The 26178-nt window shown below is 35.3% G+C and overlaps 1 protein-coding gene across 1 annotated transcript in view; it reads right to left on the bottom strand.

Moving 5' to 3' along the window:
- Positions 1–276: 276 nt before the first annotated feature.
- LOC133058712 (transmembrane protease serine 11C-like) overlaps positions 277–26178 on the bottom strand; it is a 55992-nt gene continuing 30090 nt past the window's right edge. Inside the window, exons 6-10 of the mRNA XM_061145583.1 lie at positions 15189–15227; positions 10273–10444; positions 8770–9029; positions 7583–7725; positions 277–438 (exon numbers count right to left, since the gene is read on the bottom strand). Coding sequence (XP_061001566.1) covers positions 277–438; positions 7583–7725; positions 8770–9029; positions 10273–10444; positions 15189–15227 — 776 coding nt within the window. The remainder of the gene's footprint in view (positions 439–7582; positions 7726–8769; positions 9030–10272; positions 10445–15188; positions 15228–26178) is intronic.

Below are 26178 nucleotides of genomic sequence, written 5' to 3'. Positions count from 1 at the left end.
AGTAAACTGCAATCCATATTTACTCAAATAATTCCCTTCAGTCTAGAGAGGGGTGAAAGGAGATTTCTGTGTCCTGGTCCATTGCTATCACTAAATATTTGTCAAAATTTAATACACAAAAAGTTTTCATAATTCTAAAATTATACAGATATATTTAAATTTGGAACATTCAATGCGCATAAAGAGAGGTGGTACTAAGTTAAATATGGTTTGAAGTTACAAACATATTTAACAAGGGCATAATTTTTGAACTTTAATGCACAAAGCGCTTCTGCACTAGAGCCCAGTTTTGGACATGATCCAGTCTCGATAATGTGTCACTCGAGTGTAGACGCCAGGCTTGTTTGGAAGGGCACACTCATCTCCCCAGCTTACAATACCAGCAAGGAACCAAGTGCCTTTATTATCTGCACCAACCAGAGGTCCACCAGAGTCACCCTAGAGAGAAAAGGATATATATAATGACTACAATTTAAGTATGAATATTGCTAATTTTTTTCTCCTGTAGTAAAGACAGGAGAAACAGAATGAAAAAAGCTAAGTATTTCAATATTAAAATGATTCTAGTCAAGAACACTTTTTGATTTTATAATCATGTATTTAAATCAAAGACATCAATATATGTCTTTGGATACAACCATATAATAATAAGAAATACATTTGGAAAATTTCAACTCAATATGCTGAGGAATTCTCTGATTATCTCCCCAAACCCTCTCATTTTCACACAGATGTTGAAAAAGAAGTAGTTTATATTTACTACCAGCACTGGGCTATTGCTTTTCCAACCTTGGGGAAACGCGTGGATCAGCTCCACTTTTGAAATGCTATTACCAGCATTATACTTGCAGTTTTTTCACTCTATTCCTTTTCAGCCTACATCTGCTCTTCAACGTCTCAAGAAAGCTAATTTTTGACTCCTCCCTTTTCTCCTACTTTCTTTCTTTATGTGACTATAGTGCATGATTTATCCATACCACTACTCTGCCAACAAGATTCTTAGCTTCTTATCCTCCTCCCCACTACAATCTGCGCCAACCATACACTGTGAAAGAAAATCTTGTTACAAATTTACATCCTTAAACCAACACCTCCTCCCCTTTAGTTAGGGGTCCCAAGACATATTTCATACTCATTGTTAAGAAGAGCCAATAAAAACTCTTCTCATTTCATAATTTTAAAAAGTTATTTTTCAGTTGTGTAAAATACACATAAAATTACCACTTTAACCATTTTAAGTATGCAATTCAATGGCATTAAGTACATTCATATTGTGTGATCATCATCACCACCCATCTCCAGAACTTTTTTCATCTTGGACAACTGAAACTACATCCAGCATTGAATGATTACTCCTCATTGTCCCCTTTCTCCATGTCCTGGCAATCACCATTCTACTTTCTGTCTCTATGAATCTAACTATTTCAGGTGCCTCATATGAATGGAGTTGTATAGTATTTGTACTTCTGTGACTGGCTTATTTCACTTAGCATAATGTCTTAAGTTTCATCCATGTTGTAGAGTGTCTCAGAATTTTCGTCTTTTTAAGGCAGAATAATATGTAATTTTATGCGTATATCACATTTTGTTTATCAATTTTTCCATCAATGGAAAGGTGTGTTGCTTCAGTCTTTTGGCTCTTGTGAATAATGCTGCTATGAATAAGGATGTACAAATATCTGTGTTCCTGCTTTTAATTCTTTTGGGTGAATACTGGGAAATGGAAATGCTGGAATGTATGGTTCATCTATTTTTATTTGTTTTTGAAAAATTATTACCATGCTGCTTTCCATATAGGCTCACTGTTTTATGTTCACACCAGCAACATACAAGGTTCATTTCAGAATTTTTAAAAATTTGATTTTCTCACTTGGAACCTAGTATTTTACTTAGTTTCAAATTGATGGAATAAGTAGAGAGCAACAGGTAGCAATCTCTCCATTTCTTGTCCTTGTCCTTGTCCCTTTTGATTTCCCAGCTCACCTACATCAGCCCACATCTATGTTTACTCTCCTTTTCAGGCAAATGGATATATTTGGTTCTTTCCAGGGTTAATCCCCTCATCTGTTCTTTGAATCAAGAACTTTGTTCTATCAGTAATTGTTCTGTGTATTTTTTTCCACTATGTCTTCATTTCCTTCACTGCCTTTTCTCTGTAGGCATATATACTTTTTTGTCTGCTTGTTTTGGTTTGTCTACCTGAAAAAAATCACAATATTTCTGGATTTTAAAAGCTCTTCTATTGTTCTAATTATCTTCCTTTCATAAAAGGGACTTAACGTAGTAATAGTGTTAGTCGGTCAGTCATGTCCAACTCTTTGCAACCTCATGGACTGTAGTCTACTAGGCTCCTCTCTCCATGGGATTTCCCAGGCAAAAATACTGGAGTGGGTTGCCATTTCCTTCTCCAGGGGATCTTCCAGGATTGAACCCAGGTCTCCTACATTGTAGGCAGATTCTTTACCATCGAGCCACTGGGAAGCCCAAACTTAATGTAGTAGTCTATACTGAAGTTTCCAGTTTCTCATTCTTTTCTTCACTCCTTTTTTTTAAATTGAGTTATAATTAACATACAATATTATGTTATTTTCAGGTATATAAAATAGTAATTTGATCTTTTATATTGAATACATTATGAACTGACCACCATGATAAGTCTAGGTATCATTGTCACCATGCAAAGTTGTTGCAGTATTATTGACATATTTCTATGTTCTACTTCATTATTTAATTTACAGTTGGAATTTTGTACCCCTTAATTCTCTTTGCTTATTTCATCTGTCCCCCCACTCCTTCCCCTCTGGTAGCCACTAGATTCTTTTCTGTTCCTATAAGTCTGTTTTCTTTTGTTTTTCAGATTTCACATATAAGTGAAATCATATAGTAACTGTTACTCTGTCTTGCTTGTTTCAGTTAGCACAATACCCTTCAGGTCCATCCATGTTGCTGCAGATGGCAAGACTTCACTCTTTTATATGGCTGAATCATATACCATTGTGTGTCTGTGTGTCTGTGTGTGTGTGTGTGTATACACCACATCTTCTATACATTCACTTATCAATGGACACTTAGGAAGCTTCCATATAATAAAGTAGTTATATTTTTAATTTCTTGAGGAACTTCCAACTGTCATCGGTAACAGTTGCACCAATTCACATTCCCATCAACAGTGTACAAGAATTCCCTTTTTTTTTTGCAATCACCAACACTTGTATCTTCTTTTTCATAACTGCTATTTTAACAGGTGTGAGGTGATATCTCATTGTAGCTTTGATTTGCACATCTCTGATAATTAATGATGTTGAGCATCTTTTCATGTGGCAAGGATAGTAGGCAATGGGGGAAAGGCACCCTCTTTAATAAATGGTGCTTGGGCTTACTTTGTGGCTCAACTGGTAAAGAATCCACCTGCCATGTGGATTTTGAGTTTGATCCCTGAGTTGGGAAGATCGCCTAGAGAAGGGAAAGGCTACCCACTCCACTATTCTGGCCTGGAGAATTCGCAAAGAGTCAGACACGACTGAGTGACTTTCACTTTCACTTTCAGGAAAACTGGACAGTTACATGCAAAAGAACGAAACTGAACCATTTTCTTATACCACATACAAAAATACACTCAAAATGGATTAAAGGTTTAAATATAAGACCTGAAATCATAAAACTCCTAGAAGAAAATGTAAGCAGTAACCACTTTTACTTTGGTTTTAGCAATACCTTTTTGGATGTCTTCTCAGGCAAGAGTAACAAACGAAAAAATAAATGAGACTATATTAAACTAATACTCTTATACAACTTACTCAATCTTTTATTCAATTGGTAGAAAAATTCAAAATGGTTTTTCTACCAATGCAGTTTTCCAAACTTTACCAGTAAACAATTGTCGAATTTGATAGACACTTTCCAGCAGTTAACTTGACCTGATGTTGTGTGTTAACATCACATAACATACTATTAACCATCCCCTTTTTTTCTGATCCCTGGGCTCTGGTGAGATCAGTTTCTTGTGCTTTTCAGTTTTTCTGATCATTCTTATCTCTTACTGTTAGCCCTTTCAAAGCATGTATACCTGAGTTCTGTTACTTAGCTGCTTCTTATTTTATACACTGAGTTATTGAATCCATGCTCATGAATATAACTATTGTCCAGAAGACAATGACTTTTAGGTATATCTCTGTAGCCAGAACTCTTTCCTGAGCTCAAGATTTTTATTTACAATGATATATTGGACATATGTACCTGGATATTCCATAGGCACCTCATATTTTGCAAATCCCAAATGGAACTTTTACCCTCCTCAACCTGCCTCTGTATCACATGCACCATCTCTCCAGTGGCGCTAAGCTTTCCTTATAGTCCAACTCCCACATCCACACATGACTACTGGAAAAACCATAGCTTTGACTAGACGGACAATTGTCAGCAAAGTAACGTCTCTGCTTTTTAATATGCTGTCTAGGTTGGTCATACCTTTTCTTCCAAGGAAAAAGCGTCTTTTAATTTCATGGCTGCAGTCACCATCTGCAGTGATTTTGGAGCCCAAAAAAATAAAGTCTGACAATGTTTTCATTGTTTCCCCATCTATTTGCCAAGAAGTGATGGGACTGGATGCCATGATCTTAGTTTTCTGAATGTTGAGCTGTAAGCCAACTTTTTCACTTTCCTCTTTCACTTTCATCAAGAGGCTCTTTAGTTTTTCTTCACTTTCTGCCTTAAGGGTGGTGTCATCTGCATATCTGAGGTTATTAATATTTCTCCCGGCAATATTGATTCCAGCTTGTGCTTCCTCTAGCCCAGTGTTTCTCACGATGTACTCTGCATATAAGTTAAATAAGCAGGATCACAATATACAGCCTTGACGTACTCCTTTCCCAATTTGGAACCAGTCTGTTGTTCCATGTCCAGTTCTAACTGTTGCTTCCTGAGCTGCATACAGATTTCTCAAGAGGCATGTCAGGTGGTCTGGTATTCCCATTTCTTTCAGAATTTTCCACAGTTTGGTGTGATCCACATAGTCAAAGACTTTGGCATACTAAATAAAGCAGAAGTAGATGTTTTTCTGGAACTCTCTTGCATTTTTGTTGATCCAGCAGATGTTGGCAATTTGATCTCTGGTTCCTCTGCCTTTTCTAAATTCAGCTTGAACACCTGGAAGTTTACGGTTCACATATTGCTGAATTTTGTGCATTACGTTACTAGCATGTGAGATGAGTACAATTGTGTGGTAGTTTGAGCATTCTTTGGCATTGCCTTTCTTTGGGATTGGAATGAAAACTGGCCTTTTCCAGTCCTGTGGCCACTGCTGAGTTTTCCATATTTATTGGCATACTGAGTGAAGCACTTTCACAGCATCATCTTTTAGGGTTTGAAATAGCTCAATGGGAATTCCATCACCTCCACTAGGTTTGTTTGTAGTGATGCCTCCTAAGAGTCACTTGACTTCACATTCCAGGATGTCTGGCTCTAGGTGAATCACCATCATGATTATCTGGGTCATGAAGATCTTTTTAGTACAGTTTTTCTGTGTATTCTTGCCACCTCTTCTTAATATCTTCTGCTTCTGTTAAGTCCATACCATTTCTGTCCTTTTTTGTGTCCATCTTTGCATGAAATGTTCCCTTGGTATCTCTAATTTTCTTGAAGAGATCTCTAGTCTTTCCCAGTCTAATGTTTTCCTCTATTTTACTGCACTGATCACTGAGGAAGGCTTTCTTATCTCTCCTTGCTATTCTTTGGAACTCTGCATTCAAATGGGTATATCTTTCCTTTCCTCCTTTGCCTTTCGCTTATCTTCTTTTCACAGCTATTTGTAAGGCTTCCTCAGACAACCATTTTGCCTTTTTGCATTTCTTTTTTTGCGGGATGGTCTTGATCACTGTTTCCTGTACAATGTCACGAACCTTCATCCATAGTTCTTCAGGCAATCTGTCTATCAGATCTAATCCCTTGAATCTATTTGTCACTTCCACTGTATAACTGTAAGGGATTTAATTTAGGTCATACCTGAATGGTCTAGTGGTTTTCCCTCCTTTCTTCAATTTAAGTCTGATTTTGGCAATAAAGTGTTCGTGATCTGAGCCACAGTTAGCTCCTGGTTTTGCTTTGCTGACTGTATAGAGCTTCTCCATTTTTGGCTGCAAAGAATATAATCAATCTGATTTTGGTATTGACCATCTGGCAATGTCCATGTGTAGAGTCTTCTCTTGTGTTGTTGGAAGAGGGTGTTTGCTATGACCAGTGCATTCTCTTAGCAAAACACTATTAGCCTTTGCCCTGCTTCATTCTGTACTCCAAGGCCAAATTTGCCCATTACTCTTGACTTCCTACATTTGCATTCCAGTCTCCTATAATGAAAATGACATCTTTTTGGGGTATTAGTTCTAAAAGTTCTTGTAAGCAAAACACTACAAGAATGCAAACCACTTCAGTATTCTTGCCTTGAGAACCTCATGAACAGTGGATCATATATAAAAGCAAGTAAGGCAAATAGATTGCTTTGTGTTCAGAGATTGAGATGGGTGTGGGGGAATCAAAAGATGATGAAATCATTGATGGTGCTGTCAATGGAGTGGTTGAAATAATAAAACATGGATTCTAGGCTGCACCAATTTAGAAGAGAGTCATGGGGTTGAGGGTGATGGACTGGGAGAAACTTGAGTGAAACAGAATTTAAGTTTGTAATGACTTTGAAGAGTAAGTTTAATGGGACAGTTGGGAAGATGGGAATAAATAATAAGAAATGATAATTATGTATTATAAGTTCTTGTTTGCATGTCATCTAGCTCCTAGAGTGCGAGAATAATGAGTAATTGAATGAATAGGATAGGGATCCTTTTGGATTTATCACTGATTCTGCCTGCCCAGATAACTACAGTAGTATTTTTGTTGGTTCTAGAACTATTGCTTATAAACAGCATCAGAAGTGTTTGAAGGATATTAAGCATATGGAAAGGAAGCTTGGTGCAGCATTCAAACTAGAGGCTGTGGAATCTAATTTCCTGAACTTAATCTCAGTTTTGTCATTTAATTCCTGTGTTAGTTTAGACATTACTTGATCTCTTTGTCTCAGTCTCTTAATTTGAGAAACAGGGTTTATAATAGTAAAGGAAACAGATTTCTCTTTTGTCACAAGATTGCCATAACCCAACTAAATTATTTTTAAAGAGCTTAAAACAGTGGCTAGCTCATGAAGAATCTATATAAATGTTAAATAAATCAAATATTTAAGGTGTTGGAGCCAGCCTAAATGAAAAATCTCTAAATCCTTAGTCCTGTTGTCAGATCCAGTTGTATTTCCCAGTGAAAGAGGACCAGCTGAACTAAAGTTACCAATATTCAGTTGCATCTCTTCATTGCTTATTTGAACTTGATTCTCATCCCCTTTCAGTAAGGGTTATTTAGCCCTTTAATACTTTAATGAGATCTATTATTTTATATAAGACATATAATTTTAATCAGCTACTTTGGCTATAATACATACTTCAGTCCTTAAAGAGTATCAGTCTTTTGAGACCATTGAACAGATTAATTGGAAATTAAAAACCATACAAAAAAATCTGTTTGAAAATAGAATAAGCAGATTTACCTGGCAGGCATCGACACTTCCTTCCAGAAACCCAGCACACAACATCCCAGGTGTGATCGCACCGTCATATACCACTCTCCTGTTGCAGGTCTTGTTATCAATAATCTTCACTAATCCCTTTTGGAGTATATTAGGACTTGTTCCTAGGGGAAAAATTATATAACTTTTTCTAAAGTCAATATTAATCTTCCTGGCTAGGTTATTAGTAGCTAACATTGTGTACAATTTCAAAATCAATGTAAAACATATGTTTTATTTAAACTTGTATATGTGTGCTTTCTTATCAACAAGGAAATAATGTTATGAACACACCCAGCTACTGTTAAAAATGACCATATTTAGAAATACTAAGTGTGTCCATCCATGTTGATGGAATTTTTTTACTTTTGAATTGTTTTGGAAGTTTATATTTATTACACATATACTTTAGAAAACAAAATGAAAAATTCATACTCCAGAAATATACATTTTGTGGTCATTTTCAGATTTTCTGCTATTTGTTACTATAATCCTATCTTGGAATTTGGGGTTTATTTTTTCTGCTTTTAAATGCATTTATGAACACAAACACAACACGCTTACATTATTAGGCTCATGTAAATGCACACGTTTGAATGGTCTTTGCTCAAGTATTGCTTTGCCACAGAAGGCCATTCATTTTACCCCATCAAAAATGTCCAAACTTCTGTTGTGCTTACTTTTTCTATGGTACTTACCTACAGAAAATATGCTGTATAATATTATTTATTATATCTCATGATTATTGTCTGTCTTCTTTTGCCAAGAATGTGAGCTTTGTAAGTGCAGGAAATATTTGCCTATTTTAGTTACTAATATATCTAAATGACTCAGGAAAGTACTTGGAATAAAGGCTGTGATCAAAATAAACATTTATTGAATGAGTAAATGAATAAATGAAATGGAGGTGAATGAATTGCTTATTACTTGAATAAGCAATTCATTCAAATATTACATTTCTGTAAAAACTGCCATTGTTAAGGGAAGTGAAGTTACATAAAAAAATGCTATGAAATTGTATTTTCTATATGAATGTCATTGAGGTTGGTTTTTTAATCTCCTTTAAAATGACCTAGAGAGAGTACCTCTCAGGTTTAGCTGTGATTCTGAGTATTTTTTTAAAACTCCTAAAACCCAAACCATATAATGATAGAAGTTTAGGAACTCACCATCAGACTGTAATGTTCCCCATCCAGTGACCACCACATCAGAATTGTGTGGGAATGCATAAGAAGTTTCTGGAAGACATGCTCTTCGGATATTGCTTGTGTATAGTACTGGTGAAGAGAGACGCACGACAGCAATGTCATTGTTGTGTGAGGGGTAGTGGTAGTTTTCATGAATTATAATATCCTTGACACTTCGCTGTATTTGTGGATCACTTAAAAGGAGCCCGAAACTAACATTCCATTGTTTGGGATCCCTGGCCCTAAAGAAAATAGATTTATTTATTAGAAGTCCTATATATTGGAGTTGTAGGAATTAATCTTATACTTGCAAAAATAAATAGATAAATTTTGAATTCCACAGGGCATATAAATATACAAAAGCAAAGCTGTATGTAAGAAAGAAAGTTAAAATAATGATAGCATGAATAGATTTTGAATAATAAGCTCTATTTTAAAAAGTAACTCATAGAAACTACATTTTATTTTTTTTTGTACAGAAAAGACTCAAGAGGATTTCGAAAGATAAATATAACAATACAAGATAAATAAGATTTAATAAATAGTGTGCAAGGATATGAAACAGAATAAATTTATGGAAATTAAGGATATAGTCAAAATTCTCTTTTATAATCATTAAAAACTATAAATAGAAAGATAATTCTGATTTTTGCTATTACTTGTTAATCAAGGGTTGTATTCAATACATTAAGCACTGAAAAATTGTGCTGCTGGGACACTTTACAACTCTCAAGTCTGAGAGGAATTTTTGTTTGTTTATAAAACCAGTAAGCATTATGTAAAGTCAACAGAAATTGGTGACACGAACCCTCAAACAAAAGGGTAAAAAACTTTTAGGTATAAAAAAGTAAACTTTTGGTATAATAATATATCCTTTAAAGAAATAATCATTTCAAACAGAGATATGTATGGAAGGTTGCAGAAGGGACTAAAATACTTATAAACTGAGCGACTGAACTGAACTGAAGTAAATTAGACCTAATGTAATAGATGAGAAAGAAACAGAAGATCTGTATTCAACTTGGGCTTTATAGTTTCCTTATGAAATTGAATTAATTTATGAAATTTGAACTAATTTCCTTATGAAATTGATTCACCTTAGTGACTCTCAACTGAGAGCTATTTTGTCTTCCAAGAGACATTTGCTAACGTCTGGAGAGGTTTTTGGCTGTCAGTCTTGAGGGGATGCTACCGACATTAGGTGTCTAGAGGACAGGGATGCTCGAAAGCATTCTATAATGCACAGGATAGCTCCCCACAACAAAGAATTATTTGGTCCAAAATGTGCCGCTGTTGATAACATTGCTAAGTCTGAATATATCTTTTTTTTTTTTTTTAACTGATAATTCATTGAGTAATTTTGAGCTATATCTCACAATACTGGACAGTTGGAAGCATAGTTATATGGCTGTATTCTTGAAAGATACCTATCAGACTTTTAGGTACTTGAGTGAATTTGAGAACTTTATGTGGTCCAGAGCTTACTTTACGAAACAGTGAGCAGCAGTGAGAAGCCAGCTGTTACTAATCAGAGTGGCTCCACATCGGTGGACATTTTTCTGTTGAAGACTAGCTTGCCAGGGCCATTCTCCTTCCTCAGCATCCATGCCCCCAGCTATCTTGTTGCCAGAGCGAGTAATTTTGCGATGTCCACAACCTGCTCCAAAATGGAGTCATTAGCACATAATGATATCGATACCACTTATGCATGCATTCTTAAACAATCTACCTTTCTACAAATAAGTCACTATTAACTTTTAATTGAGAAAAAACACAGTCTTGGAGATGTTAATCCTAATTTGCTGATGTCATGAGATTTCCTGAAAATTCATTCAAAACAGATGGACATCTTTCTCCCCCATCCTCATCCCCTTTGTGTGTGTGTATGTCCTTGCTATGACCTCCTGAAAGAGGTAGGTGGAATTTTTTTTTTTTTTTTTTTTTTTGCTGGAGAAGACTTTTTTTTTTTTTTTTTTTATTATTATTATATATATATTTTTTTTCCAGTGGGTTTTGTCATACATTGATATGAATCAGCCATGGATTTACATGTATTCCCAATCCCGATCCCCCCCTCCCACCTCCCTCTCCACCCGATTCCTCTGTGTCTTCCCAGTGCACCAGGCCGGAGCACTTGTCTCGTGCATCCCACCTGGGCTGGTGATCTGTTTCACCATAGATAATATACATGCTGTTCTTTTGAAATATCCCACCCTCACATTCTCCCACAAAGTTCAAAAGTCTGTTCTGTATTTCTGTGTCTCTTTCTCTGTTCTGCACATAGGGTCATCGTCATCACCCTTCTAAATTCCATATACATGTGTCAGTATGCTATAATGTTCTTTATCTTTCTGGCTTACTTCACTCTGTATAATGGGCTCCAGCTTCATCCATCTCATTAGGACTGGTTCAAATGAATTCTTTTTCATGGCTGAGTAATATTCCATGGTGTATATGTACCACAGCTTCCTTATCCATTCATCTGCTGATGGGCATCTAGGTTGCTTCCATGTCCTGGCTATTATAAACAGTGCTGCGATGAACATTGGGGTGCATGTGTCTCTTTCAGATCTGGTTTCCTCAGTGTGTATGCCCAGAAGTGGGATTGCTGGGTCATATGGCAGTTCTATTTCCAGTTTTTTAAGAAATCTCCACACTGTTTTCCATAGCGGCTGTACTAGTTTGCATTCCCACCAACAGTGTAAGAGGGTTCCCTTTTCTCCACACCCTCTCCAGCATTTATTGCTTGTAGACTTTTGGATAGCAGCCATCCTGACTGGTGTGTAATGGTACCTCATTGTGGTTTTGATTTGCATTTCTCTAATAATGAGTGATGTTGAGCATCTTTTCATGTGTTTGTTAGCCATCTGTATGTCTTCTTTGGAGAAATGTCTGTTTAGTTCTTTGGCCCATCTTTTGATTGGGTCATTTATTTTTCTGGAATTGAGCTTCAGGAGTTGCTTGTATATTTTTGAGATTAATCCTTTGTCTGTTTCTTCATTTGCTATTATTTTCTCCCAATCTGAGGGCTGTCTTTTCACCTTACTTATAGTTTCCTTTGTAGTGCAAAAGCTTTTAAGTTTCATTAGGTCCCATTTGTTTAGTTTTGCTTTTATTTCCAATATTCTGGGAGGTGGGTCAGGTAGGTGGAATTAAATGATTAAATTTTGAATAATTGTAAAACAAATTACAAAGTTACATGGAAAAATGTGTGCTTTTAAAATTTGTGAACAGTTGTTTAAAGCAATGATTGCTAGGAAGCATTCATAAGAAAATGTGAATGAATGTGAATGAGGTACTGATGAGAGAGTAGACAGAAATGTGTTTTACTAGGATAAAAGGAATAATACATGAAGAGAATTAACCCTTTCCCCAAAGTTATATACTTTCCAGTATCAAGACTGTGCTTTAGCATCAATTTAGGTCCAGAGAAACTGCTAGACTCTTAAGTCTTTAAAGCAAATCTTCAGTAATAGTATAAACTTCACTATTATCCTACCCGTCTGATCCTGTCTCTGATCCTCTTGTCTTACTCCACTTAAAGCACTGAGCTTGTCCCTTAACAATTTATGGTACCTTTTGCTAGAGATTCTCAGCTTCATTAATAAATATTTCTAGAGTGCAAGAACCATACCTTTAAAAATTATATATATATATATATATATATATATATATATATATATATCCAGAACCTAATGGAGAGAACTCATCACATAAAAGAAGCTCAAACAAGTTCTCAAATGTTTGTAGAAATGAAGTCTATATAGTGTAATTCATGAGACATCTTAAGATAAAAATATTTGACTACAAAACCCTTTTGTGTATAAGGTTTGTTCATAAGAATTTGGAGAGTAAATAAAACCTGCCAAAATCAATGCAGTGATCATTGATTAAAGCAGTGGGTCAGCTGGTGTCAGTTTTACATGCTCCTCCCATCCCCAGAAGTAATTTGGCAATATCTGGAAACATTTTTGGTTGCTATAACTGGAAGGAGGGCAGTGTTTGGCTACTGCTATCTAGTGGGTAGAGGCCAGGAATGCTGCTAAAAATCCTGTAATGCATGGAACTGTCCTTGAAACAAAAGATTTTCTAGCCCAAAATATTAGTAGTTAAGATTGAAAAACTCTGAATTAGATAAAGGTATTTGTATCAAAAGTGGGAATATTTAAATTTATTAGAAAGGTTAGATGGGCAATTGTTTCATAGAGATGTTATGCATTATATGTGACAAGATGTATCTTGAGATATTCTTTCCTGAGTGTGGAAAGGATTAGAAACACAGAGGAGGGACATGTAGACTTTTAAAAGGCCTTCACTAGCCTCTTGAAATCTTTAAGCTTACATATTGCTTCTGATTCTAGATTGTTCTCTTTGATGAGACACAAACTTCAGTTTGTTAAGGCATCCTCTTCACAAGCATCATTGAGTTGAATCAGGACATTTGTGGTTGTTATTTTTGAATGAGAGAATCCTCATATTGACTCACTGAGTATGACTCTTTTTTCTTTCCCTCTTTCTTTCCACTCCCTTACCATGGACGCTACTGAGGATAAAGCAAATAATGCAGAACCTAAAACTATAAGGGTTCCTCTGGATCCTCCCTTCTGTTTGAACAACTCCTAAAAGGAAGTTGGCTTTTACTCAATGTCTTTCAGAGGAATGTGAAAACAAAGATGCTCTCTGGGCTAGTAGAACCTCGCCTGGGTGACTCTACTTCCCTGTTTCCGCTCTTACTCAGAATTTTAATCTAATTTACATCCATGTACCAATTTTCATTCCAAGATTTTACTTATTCATAATTGCTTCGGTTAAGCTTTTGGATGCCACCTTTGCAGTATTATCTTGTTATTATCTTTGCAAAATCTTACCTGGCACCTTAGAGCTTTTGTTCTGTCTAAAAAAGTCTTATGGCAAATTTCAAGGATTTAAAGAATACAATAAAGGCTCTCTGGGTGATAGTTTCAGAAACATCAGATAATCTACCAAGCTCTAACAGCCTCTCTACCCTTCTAACTTCTACTCCATCACTTTTTACTACACTTACTTTTTTTTTTTTTTTTATTGAAGTATAGTTGATTTGCAATGCTGTGTTAATTTTTGCTATATAGCACAGTGATTCAGTTATACTAGTATCTAGTATCCTTTTTCCATTATGGTTGATCACATGATATTGAATATAGTTCCCTGAGCTATACAGTAGGACACTGTTGTTTATCCTATTACTGCACTTTAATATGTCACTTTATGTCACACGCCACTCTATTCTCTTTTCAACCCTGTTTGATTTTTCTTGCTTCTCCATTCTCCCCTTTTACTTAAAGTCGAGTTAAAATCTCAGACAAACCAAATCAAATATGGATATTGACACAGATGGTTGTTCAATGTTCTAGTCAGAGGGATGCACAGATTGGCTGATCTCTTTCTTATCATTGCTTTTATTCCTATGTTGAGTACTTCTCTCTACCAAACTGACAGATTCCTAATTTTGGATTTTGGTTGTATCAGTACTGAAGTTTTGAATAGGAATAATTGAGCTTTAAATGTCTTATTAGTTGCTAAATGATTGTTTCATCAAAATATATCACCGAGGAAAGCAATCTAATACAGATTTGTGTTTAAATATTACCCAGGTTGCTCAGGAATGACCACGCTGTGACTGAAGGATAGCCATTGGGGTTGGTGTCACCTCGCTCTGGAGGGCGATTCCTCTAATCCAGCTGCTACAGTCAGCCTCAGGTAAGAGGAGTGCTTCTCCCCGAGACTGTGCTCCAGGTTCTAGTAACCTTGGGGATCACATTTCTTAAAGCGCCTAGCAGAAGAGTGGGAGCAAAAGGCCTTAGCCAGCAAGGAGCTGCTTGTATGTAAGGCAGCTGACTTCTCAGCACACTAATGGACTTAGCTTCCAGGATCAGAATTCCACAGCGAGCTCTTAGGCCTGAAGTTTTCATTGGCAGAATAGAAAATGCAAATAGCTGACATCTTTTGAGTACTCACTAGGAGTGTGTACTCTTTTTAAGTACTGACTTGTACCTCCCCTTATCATCACAATACCTTGGAACTGAAGGTCTGAGAAGTTAAGTAACCCGTGTAAATTCATCCAGTTAGGAAGTGGCAGAACTGGGGCTCAAAACTAATGTGTAGCTACGTTTAGATTCTGAGTTTTTAATTACCACTGCTTAGATTCCCTCTGCCAGTATGGCATGAGATGATGCGTTCCTCATTTTAAATCCATGGTATCAGTCAATGTAAGACCATCTACAATCACCTTCATACAGTTTTTAAAAGAAGGCTTCCCATTGCCCCTTTATGCATACCACATTAACTCTCAAGTGAAACTTCTTTCTTTTTTTGCCAGCTAAGAAATTTTTTACTAGAAAATAACTCTTTATTAATGAACTTACATGTATGGAGAAGATTTTCTGCCATTGGCATTGCAATATCTAAATGTCAAGGGAGAAGAAAATGGACACAGTTAGATTTATGAACACATTTAAAAATATTAATATTAACTATTTTGCTTTAGGGAACATATTCTAAAGGCATAATAATTTTAGTCAGTCTTGACTATGCAATTTCTATGTTCATAGGTTAGCATAGAGAGTAATAAAATCTTAGTATTTATTATTCTGCTTCTAAAAAGACTCTCAAGTCCCCCATTACAATTTATTTGAGAAAGAAGTCTGGGTCCTCAAAAATACTAAAATATATGAAAAATGGTGATCTTTCACCACATCTTGAATACAAATCACCAAATACTAAATGCACTTAACACTTTTTTTTGGTGCCACTTTGAATGCTCTTGGCCCAATTATCCTGGCCACAGTATGGTTACCAGTTCCACACAGATTTGGATCTGCTCATCTCAGGAGTAGCAAATGACTTTCCCAAGTCAGTGCCTAGGACTGTTCAGTTTCTGCTAGAAGGAAACCACTGGACATTCCCAGATGGACAATAGGAGAGAGGGGCAGTAACTCTGTTAGAGTCAGAATAGGATGAAAGCTGATGCAAAAATGTTTCCCCCGTTAATCACAGGGGAAATAAAATTCATAACGTCCAGTGAGATGAAGCCAGGGTTGCTGCTAGTAATGGTCAGCTTCCTCTCCCCATTTTACTCTTCCTGTCCTTTATTCTTTCTCAAATCAATTACTGCATGCAAGTCTCTGTCTCAGGCTCTTTTTTTGAGAAAGCAAGTTATGACACTAAAATAACTAAATAACAGAATAAATAATGCTTGCAACCAGGAAAGAGTGATATGTTGTTACATTTAGTGAATTTTTTGGTGTTACATGCATTTTGCTGTATTTTGCTCATTTAGAGATCAATACATTTTGTATAGTAAGTTTCCATTATTCAGAACATTCAGTTAGGTGTGCCTTTCCACTTCTCATTCATTTTGGATAAAAATATATTTTAACAACAATTTCCTACTCATTCCTAGATATCTAGGGAATACTCTAGAGTAAGATTTACTCCAGATAGTTTTGTTATGCCTCTCCAATTCCTGCAGAATTGCAAACCTGTTTAATTCATGTGCAAACTATGTGAGGAGAGGGTGAGTAAATGAATTACAATTATATCCCAAGTTTCAGATGCAGAGAACTGTAAACCTATGAGGCATTTCTTCTTAAGAGTTGCTCTTGAAAAAGAAATCACCAGGTGTTCTATGAGTTAAATAGTATAATGCCAATGCAGGTTCATTTTTTATTATGCTCTTGATTTCTATAAATCCAGAGGGAGTATCTAGTTATATATGCCAATGACAATTACACTCTTATATTAGGTTGCACAATGAATCAGGGAGGCAAAAGAATTCTTTACCAGAAAGTCAACCAGCCTGAACAAAAAGGCAGGAGCAATTCAGCAGTTAGATGGACTATGAATAAGTATGAGCCACACCTGCTTAAACAGGTGGCATAGCTCCATCTAATCCTTTATGACTGCTTTGCAGAAACGAATTTTTACTCAACATTATACTTCTGCAGTTTGATTCTGAGCTTTATGTGATTGGTAAAATATATCAAACTGTATTAATATTTGGGGAAATAATTAAACTCCCATAATTCAATTGGAAAAATGTTTATTCCTGCATCTTAAGAATTAATTGTTTAGAAATCCTAATTTATTGACAGACTTTCTTTGAGATTTTCTTTATTGATGCATGACTTTCTTTCTTTTTTTTTTTCCTGTTATTCTCTTTATTCCATTAACAGATTAATTACAGATTTCAACTTTTCAATGCATGACTTTCTAAAAAGAAGAAATGTCTTTAAATTAGAACTTACTTTTAATAGCTGTATTATTTTAGAGCTTAAAATAACAAGTATATCTTGGGTAGGTGGAAGACAGGATGATGAATTGGTAAATGACTGGAGCCATCATTGTTTTTGACTGAGTCACCGCTATGGCTGTTCGTGTTTCTATCCTAACCCCGTGAGCCCCTGGCTCAACACTTGAGGGCTGGGACTCCTATGGATTTACCTCTGAATCAGGGAGTCAGTGCTGTAACCTAAGATAATCTGTTTACAATGTACCACATAAAGGAAGTGACGAAAAACAATGGCATTGCCCTTGCTAAGGAGGAGATTCCAGCAAAGAATATGACAAAGCAGTTTCAAAAAGCAGCTCAGCTAATTTTAACATTGGTCTTCTCCAGTGGGCCAGGAATCAAAGAAGAGACGTGGACCCTGTCCTCAATGAACTTGGAGTGCTGTGGAAGAGATGTACAATTAAATAGATGATATCATGTGATAAGTACTATGTTAGATGTATGCATAGAAAATTGGATGCACCTAGCATAGAGGGATGATGGGGAGAATGGGAACAGTTGACAACAAACATTCTTTTGGGGAGGAGTCAAAGAATTAATTTTACTTGAGCAAAATAAGCATAATTCACTTACTACTGAAGATTAGATCAGGATCTCCTGGAGAAGGGAATGGCTACCCACTCCAGTATTCTTGCCTGGAGAATTCCATGGACAGAGGAGCCCGGTGGGTTACAGTCCATGGATCACAAAGAGTTGGACATGACTGAACAACTAACAATTTTACTTTTTCACTTTCATAAGTGCTCTCTAAATGGACTTTTGGATCTGTAGTGTTGCAAATCCATGAAATGTTACAAATCCATGACTATTATTTCATATTTGGTGTCTTTTTGAGGTTAGGAAGTAAGAAATGCAACTTTGGATGCACTGGTAAGAATGAGGACTCTAAAAGTCTGCTATCCAGTGAATATTTTATTTCTTAAGAAAGAAGTCTGAAGCATAATAATAATGAAAACTGAGCTATATGGTTCCAATAAGGAAGAATTTTACAGTAGCAGTGGATACATTTATAATATAAATTTTACATATATCATGGGCTTTAACTCCACTTAGGTGAATTTATGGGGCTTTCCTGGTGGCCCAGATGGTAAAGAATCCACCTACAATGCGGGAGACCTGGGTTTGATCCCTGGGTTGGGAAGATCCCCTGGAGGAGGGCATGGCAACCCACCATTCTTGCCTGGAGAATCTCCATGGACAGTAGAGCCTGTGGGCTGCTGATCATGGGATTGCAAAGAGTCATACATGGTTGAGTGACTAAGCAGGAATGCAGGTAAAGTTATTACTTTACATGAATCCAGTGTTAAATTAATTGATTAACCCTACTTTTCAGATAGTTTTCCTAGGGTTACAGCAGTAAAAATATAGAGGAGATCAGCTGAATTATCTTACAAAGTGTGTTTTATGAGCTATTTTTAAATATTGATGTAGTAAATTTCTGAAAACCTGTAAATATACAGGATCTTACTGAGCAAGATAATGCTACAAATAAAATTGTTTTTTGACACAGAAATGATCATCTCCTACCATGTAAGTTTATTCACAATATATTCACCAAAAAAGCTACCCTGGAACATTAATATGACTGATCTACATTGAAAGGCAAAGGAACAGAGAGAGCATGGACCTGGATTGTGGTTGAACAAAATCTGAATCCCCCATTCACTCACTGCAGGTTTTGAATAGTCACTTGGCTGCATATTTAGCCTCAATAAATCCTTTTCTTTATGTTGCTAATAGACTGAAAATTATCTCTGTGGTTTGATATTATATATCATTTGTAATACTATCAAAGTGGTGTAGATTAGTTATTCACAGTACAGGTCTTCGATATGTTTGCCATTCTGACTCTGAAGATAAAATTTAAAACTATTTTATTTATATTTAAATGATTATTTATAAATCAATTAAATTACCAGATATATACACAGGTGGTAGCTGGAAAGGTAGAACTATTTATTGAAGGAAATATGAAAGATAAGAAGCATCTATTTTTATTTGGATATTACAAATGCTTCTCCAATGACTATTGGTTTTGTTTTGGAAGCAGTAAAAAAGATTGCCATAATGAGGAGAGGACAGTACATGTACTGAGAAGTATCTTTAGACAATTATGTTGATGTAGGACTCAGTGGATAAATTTGGACAGGAAGTTAATATTTAAGATGAGCATTTTCAGTTTGGAGAGTTTCTAGTCTGGCTCTCCCACATACCTACACACTTGGTGGAGTTCGCGTTTTGATGCTATAGCTCTCATATTGCATCCCACAGAGAATGACTTTGTGGATTTCTTTCATTTCATGCCCATTTATTTCTTTGAGACTCATCTTAAGATGTAGCTTCTCCATGAAGCTTTCCTTCTTATCTCCCTCTTCTCAAATAATTCCTTAGCTTCATATTGCCTTGCCAATTTGGATATAGTAGTTTTTGATTCAAAATAACCATCACCTGGTAATATTCACTTGTTCATTCTGAACAAACTAAATTCTTTCTCTGAAACTTATTTCAAGTTTCTTGTTTTAAATATATCTTTCCTAAAGTAAAAATTCTTCTGGGAACTGTATACATTAAAAAAATACAGAGAAATAATGTTCAGGCAGTGATTAATAGATTCAATTACAACTATGACAAAATTTATAGACTTATTTTATGCATTACTTGTGAGTAAATCCATGACAATTACATGGTTTTTGAAGTTGAACAAGTGAGCTGTCATTCTAGACAAACCACAACTATTTTTTTCTTACTCAGAACATGTAGGACTCGTGTGTTTCTTTGGAAATTCTACATAGGGGACAAAAAATGCAGAGAGTATAAAGATACTCTATTTTACAAGAATAGAAAAATTGGTTTTGGAGAAATTTCTGAAATTTTTAAGTTTCTTTGTGGCCTGAATTGACAAACTTGAGAAAGATTTTTCTTTTTTTTTAAAAAAGGGCTTTTAATATTTTTAATGCCTTATATTGTCCCTGATTGATTTTATCTCACATTATGAGCTTTAATAAAGGCTCTTCAATGCATATTTTATCAGAAACAGAAATCAATTTGAGGGGAAGAAAACATTAAAACTGGCATTTGGTATATGGTACTTTCAGCTATTTAATGCAGGAATTAAAGACTCATATGCAACTTATCAGTAATAAAAAAGAAAAAATCAAACTGGCTTTGCACATAATTTTAGTACCTTCACAATCTTACATAAAGTGTTTATGAATGTCAAAATGTTTCAGGCTTCTGGAACAGAAGATAAAATATTATTATGTTTTAGTAGGAGTAATCCATTATGCTAGTTTGAAAAGATGTCCAAATTTTTCAAAGACATTAAAAAAAATGTCTTTTTTTATCAAGACTTTTTATGAATGTCTTTTTATTCATAAAAAGACTTTTTATGTCTTTTTATTCATAAAAGACTTTTTATGTCTTTTTATGAATCAAAACTCATAATATGACTCATTTAAATAATATTTGTTATGCAGCAACTCAGAACCTAGGAACATGAGAGAGAGGAGCCAAACTCATCAGTGCAATTAAAAAAATGATCATTTTGTTATAATAGTGCATTCAGATGCAGATGCAATAAACTACACTTATGTACTCTGGTACCCAATTTCTACCAAAGGTGATATCTTGCAAAGATGTTGTAAAGGTTAACATCTTCAAAACTATACTACAATATCATAGCCAGGATATTGACATTGATGGTGCTAAATTACAGAACATTTCCATCACCACAAGAATTCATCACATTGCTCTTTTATAGCCACACCTGTTTTCTCCCACTCTACTCCTTTCTTAGTCCCTGGCAAACACTAATTTGTTTCCCTTTCTGTAATTTTGTCGCTTCAAGGATGTCATATATTCATATAAATAGAAACATACAGGATGTAACTTTTTGGACTGGCTTCTTTAAGTATTCAATTTCTTTCTTTTTTTTTTTTTGAGAAGTATTCCATGTCATGATGTACCTGAGTTTATTTGACCATTACTTGTTGAAGGATACCTAGGTTGTTTCAGTTTTTGGCTATTAGGAATAAAGCTCCTATAAATATTCATGCATAAATTTTTGTTTGAACACAACTCACTATTTGTCTGAGATAATGACAAGGAGTGCCACTGCTGGGTTATATGGTAGTTGCATGCTTGCTTTTTTTTGAGAAAGTACCAAAGAGTTTTCCAGAGTGAATGTACCATTTTACATTCCCACAGGCATTGTATGAGTGATTCAGTTTCTCCTCATTCTTGCTAGAATTTGGTTTTGTCATTATTTTAAAAAATTTAGCCATCTCATAAGTGTGTAGCAATATCTCATTGCAATTTTAAGTTGCATTTCCTTAATTGCTAACGATATTGAGCATCTGTTCATGTCTTTATTTGCCATCTGTATATTCCTTTTGGCCAAATGTATCTTCATGTCTTTTCTCCATTTTCTAAATGGATTGTTTATTTTCTCACTGAGTCTTGATAGTTCTTTTTATATTCTAGACTCTAGTCATTTGATGTGTAGGTGCAAATATTTTTTCCAAGTGTGTAGTTTGTCTTTTCCTCCTCTTAACAGGTTATATTACACAGAGCAAAATTTGAACATTGATGAAGTCCAACTCATTAGTTTTTCTTCTTATGAAACATGCTTTTGGTGTCAAGTCTAAAGAACTCTATCTAGCCCTAGATGCCAAAGATTTCCTCCCATATTTTTTCCTAAAAATTATGATCTTGTATATCAATTTGGAGACAGTTGCTATCTAATTGAGTCTTTTAATATGTGAAGATGATTTCTCCTGTACCTTTGGAAGTTTGGGGACTGCTGGCCTCTTCAGTTCCAATTTCAGGATATATAAAACAAACCCAGGAGTCTCACCACATTGTTGAGCCCTGAGGTCACTAGCCAGTCTGGGCTCTTCTTATATCTGTTTTATTTGTAATACTTAGGGGTCTAAACTGTATTTAGTGAGAGAAATATGGAAAAGTGTATCCACTCCATCTTCTTAGAAGGTAACATTATGTATCCTTTATTAAATATTTATAAACCTTTTTTTCTCCTACCTTTTCATCTGTTCTCGATGAAGTTATCATCTCACTGATTACTCAGACTTAAAACTTGGATGTTGTATTCCATTCTTTTCACTGTTATGTCTCATATCCAGTCTTAAGTTCTGTCAATTCTATAAATATAATCTCTTGACATGTTTATTATTTCTAATATTATTTTCACTATTATATTTCAGGTTTTTAATTCTTCACACTTGGACAGTTGTAACTCTTTCCTAACTGATCTCTTTGCTTAAAGACTCTCCCCACTAGTTCATCTCACACAATATTATCATATAAAAAATTTAGAAAAGAGAGCTTTGACTACATGTCTTTCATGATTTAATGGATTTTAATGGACCCTTTATAACTACCAAAGCACAAACTCTAACCTAAAACTAATCACTTTTAATATATACTATATTATAACACACTCAAGCTAAGCATGTGGAATTCTGTGGCTTCAAAGGCTTAAGTTCCTGGGAAATGAAAGGCAGCCAGGACAGACTTGAAAAGAGATTGGAGAGTTGTTCTAGCTATATGCACAGTTGGACTCTTAGGAGTATGTAAGGCAAGTGGGATTTCCAAAAGCCCATAATAAATCTGAGTTTATTTGGGCTTGATGATAGCTTACAGTGCTCTCTGGCAGTCTGTACTAGTCAGAGTTCTCTAGAGAAACAAATATATTGTGAGGAATGGGCTCACAGGCAATTATGGAGGCTAAGAAACCCCACAATATGCCATTTGCTAGCTGGAGACCAAGAGAGTGCTGTCATTCCAGTCAAAGGCCTGAGAAATGCACTGTCAGTTTGAGGGCAGGAGAAAACCAATGCTCCATTTCAATCAGCCATTCAAAGAGAGAGAATTCACTCTTCCTCTATCCATTTGCTCTGTTTAGGCCCTCAATGGATTGGATTATGCTCACCTATATTGGGGAGGGCAATGAGTCAGTCCACCAATTCAAATGCTGATGTCTTCTGAAAACATCCTCACAGAAGCCAGGAATAACATTTAAACAGATATCTGGGCACGTGGAATGGCACAGCCAAGTTGGCACAAAATTTACCACCATATAACCTCAGATGAATAATGCCAGGCTTTAGTCAGGACAGTAGTTTCTGGTTTGCACATGTTAAAAGCCATGGGTACAAGGACTGTGTGCTCAATAGTGCCTGACTCTTTGTGACCCCATGGACCATAGCTTGCCAGGTTGGTCTGTCCATGAAACTTTCTAGGCAAAAATACTGGAGTGGGTTGCCATTTCCTTCTCCAGGGGATCTTCCAAACCTAGGGATCAAACCCATGACTTTTGTGTCTCCTGCATTAGCAGGCAGATTCTTCTACTACTGTGTCACCTGGGAAGCCATGAGTACAAGATTCCAGTAATTTTATGGGTAGGTGACGAGAGCTAAGACACCAGTCTAAATGGCTAAGGTTCTAAGAGAAACTTCAGCTTGAGAATGAAAATGTAAAAACTACAAATTGCTAAAACAGAAATTGTTGTACAATACAGAATAGAGAAGCAGATTGGGAATTCAGTCACAAGAGTATCAAGGGAAAGATATGATGCAGATAGCATAGGGCAGAAATTCAGGATTCATCTCAGGTATACTGGATCTAAATTGGCAAGATGAATTTAGAACTTCACTGAAAAATCTGTGGGGTCTGGTCAGCTAATAGGATGCCTCTTTTGGTCTAGAGTGTCAGTCATTCTAGTTAATCTAACAGGTAGTTCAGGCAAGTAACTGAATTGGCTCACTAGATATAGTGTTTTAGCATTAATCATTTAAACTTAGTGTTAACCATCAAAAATAACTGTTGTAAATTATGTTTTTTCCTTTTTAAAGATTAGAAAATAAGGATGATTCATTTGGAAGATCATTCTTAGTTCATGGACAATTTTGTGGCAGTGTCTCTTGTGGGCCCTATTGATAGTGAGTCTTTTAATGAAATGACTATTAATAAGTTTTAAATTCTTTTAAATATATGGACAATGTCTAATAGTTGTATCATTCAATAATATAAATTTCACACTTGCATTTGTAAAATAACTTAAATATTATTTGAAACAAGTTCCTGGCTTTATTGAAAGACATTTTGAATTGCCAACAGGAATAGTGCTCCATATCTCTTGGTAAACCTAGAAACATATTTTCTGCAATAAAGTCAACAATCAGGAAACAAGGATATCTGAGAAGTCAAAAGCTATCAAAAGATATATCAAAATATCAAAGATATATAAAAAGATATATCAAAAATATCAGCTCACTAAAGCTTATATAACTGAACAAGGAAGCTCAACACACCTTTACTGAAAGGTTATTTCATTTTTCCAATTTTAATATAGAAATTACTATAAAATATTTTAAGATATTTGAAATGAATTTGAAGAAGGTAGGAGAAAGAACAGAGAAAATAAAAGTGACAGCAAGAATTCGACTTGACATTGAAGTATGAAAATAAACAAATATGAGAGCTCAAAACTGCAATATTGGGGTTCATTTGGTGAAGGCATTAATATCTCTTCATTCCCTAAATGCTCTGAGGGCACTACAATATCCACTCTAAATTAGTGGATGTCCATAGTAATGTCAAAGAAGAGGTGGTAGGTTTGAGAAAGATTTTTGTAAAAATATAATTTTAAAGAGAATTTTTATGTTTTGTTAAAAAGATGAAATATAGATTCTTCAGGAAATTTGCTTATTTAGAAAGACGTATTTTAAAGAATTGTCTGTGGTCAAGGTCTTATACTACTGAGATTATTTTAAGAGATACTTTGCAGATAAAACATGTTTGTGGAGCTGAAGATGGGTTCTTGGTTGAAAAAGGACACTGTGGGGGGCAGCATACTTTGAAAAAATGTCCTCTAGAATTTAAGAATTATTGGATAAAGTTTCTTAAAATGTGTTACAAATGAACCTATGCAGCATCTCAGGATCAAGCCACATGAAAAAGGTGTGTTCTACTAACATGATTTATATCTAAGCATTAGCCAGTTACTCACAAATGAGTGCAAGACCAGAGTTTCAGTCTTCTTGTAAAACCTTTAATAGTGGGTCAGGATGATCATCCTTGTGTATGAATTTATATTAGTTCTACATAATTTGAGTTTTTACTTTAACCAATTATGATTTAGCATAAGCACTTAAAATATTTTTCATGCTTAATCAGTAGATGGTTAAGTATAGCAGTATGTACAAAGCATTTTTCTGCAGGAAATAATAATTACTTTTTAAAACAAGTTACAGTCATATCCTTAAGTATGCCCATTAAGTACGCCCTTAAGTATGCCCATCGAAAAGTCATGAGCATTCAACTTTATAAGGCATTTTATTAAAAACCTCACTTCAGCTTATGAGGCTATTTTTTTGTTTTTACAAAAAATGACTTTGATTTTTCTTTCCAGAGTTTCCAGGAGAGAAACACAATATGGTCATCCTTGCAGTTGTATAGTTGGTACATCTAGCATTATGTTTTCTTCTTAGCTCTTGGCTTAACAGTTTACGGCAGTGATAGTCAAGTGCATCATATTGTGAGGTCGACTTGCTGGGTGATATATCACTTGCAATGCTTTACTTGTTTTTTCTTTCTTTACATTAAAATTTTAATTACATGAATATAAGTCAAATTGCCAACTACCAAGGATCATCAAAAAAGCAAGAGAGTTCCAGAAAAATATCTATTTCTGCTTTCTTGACTATGCCAAAGCCTTTGACTGTGTGGATCTCAGTAAACTGTGGAAAATTCTGAAAGAGATGGGAATACCAGACCACCTGACTAGTCTCTTGAGAAACCGATATGCAGGTCGGGAAGCAGCAGTTTGAACTAGACATGGAACAACAGACTGGTTCCAAATAGGAAAAGGAGTATGTCAAGGCTGTATATTGTCACCCTGCTTGTTTAACTTATATGCAGAGTACATCATGAGAAACACTGGGCTGGAAGAAGCACAAGCTGGAATCAAGATTGCCGGGAGAAATATCAATAACCTCAGATAAGCAGATGACACCACCCTTACAGCAGAGAGTGAAGAGGAACTA

Source organism: Dama dama, chromosome 6 (assembly GCF_033118175.1).
Source record: "Dama dama isolate Ldn47 chromosome 6, ASM3311817v1, whole genome shotgun sequence".
Lineage (NCBI taxonomy): Eukaryota > Metazoa > Chordata > Mammalia > Artiodactyla > Cervidae > Dama > Dama dama.
This window is presented reverse-complemented; position numbering and strand designations above follow the sequence as displayed.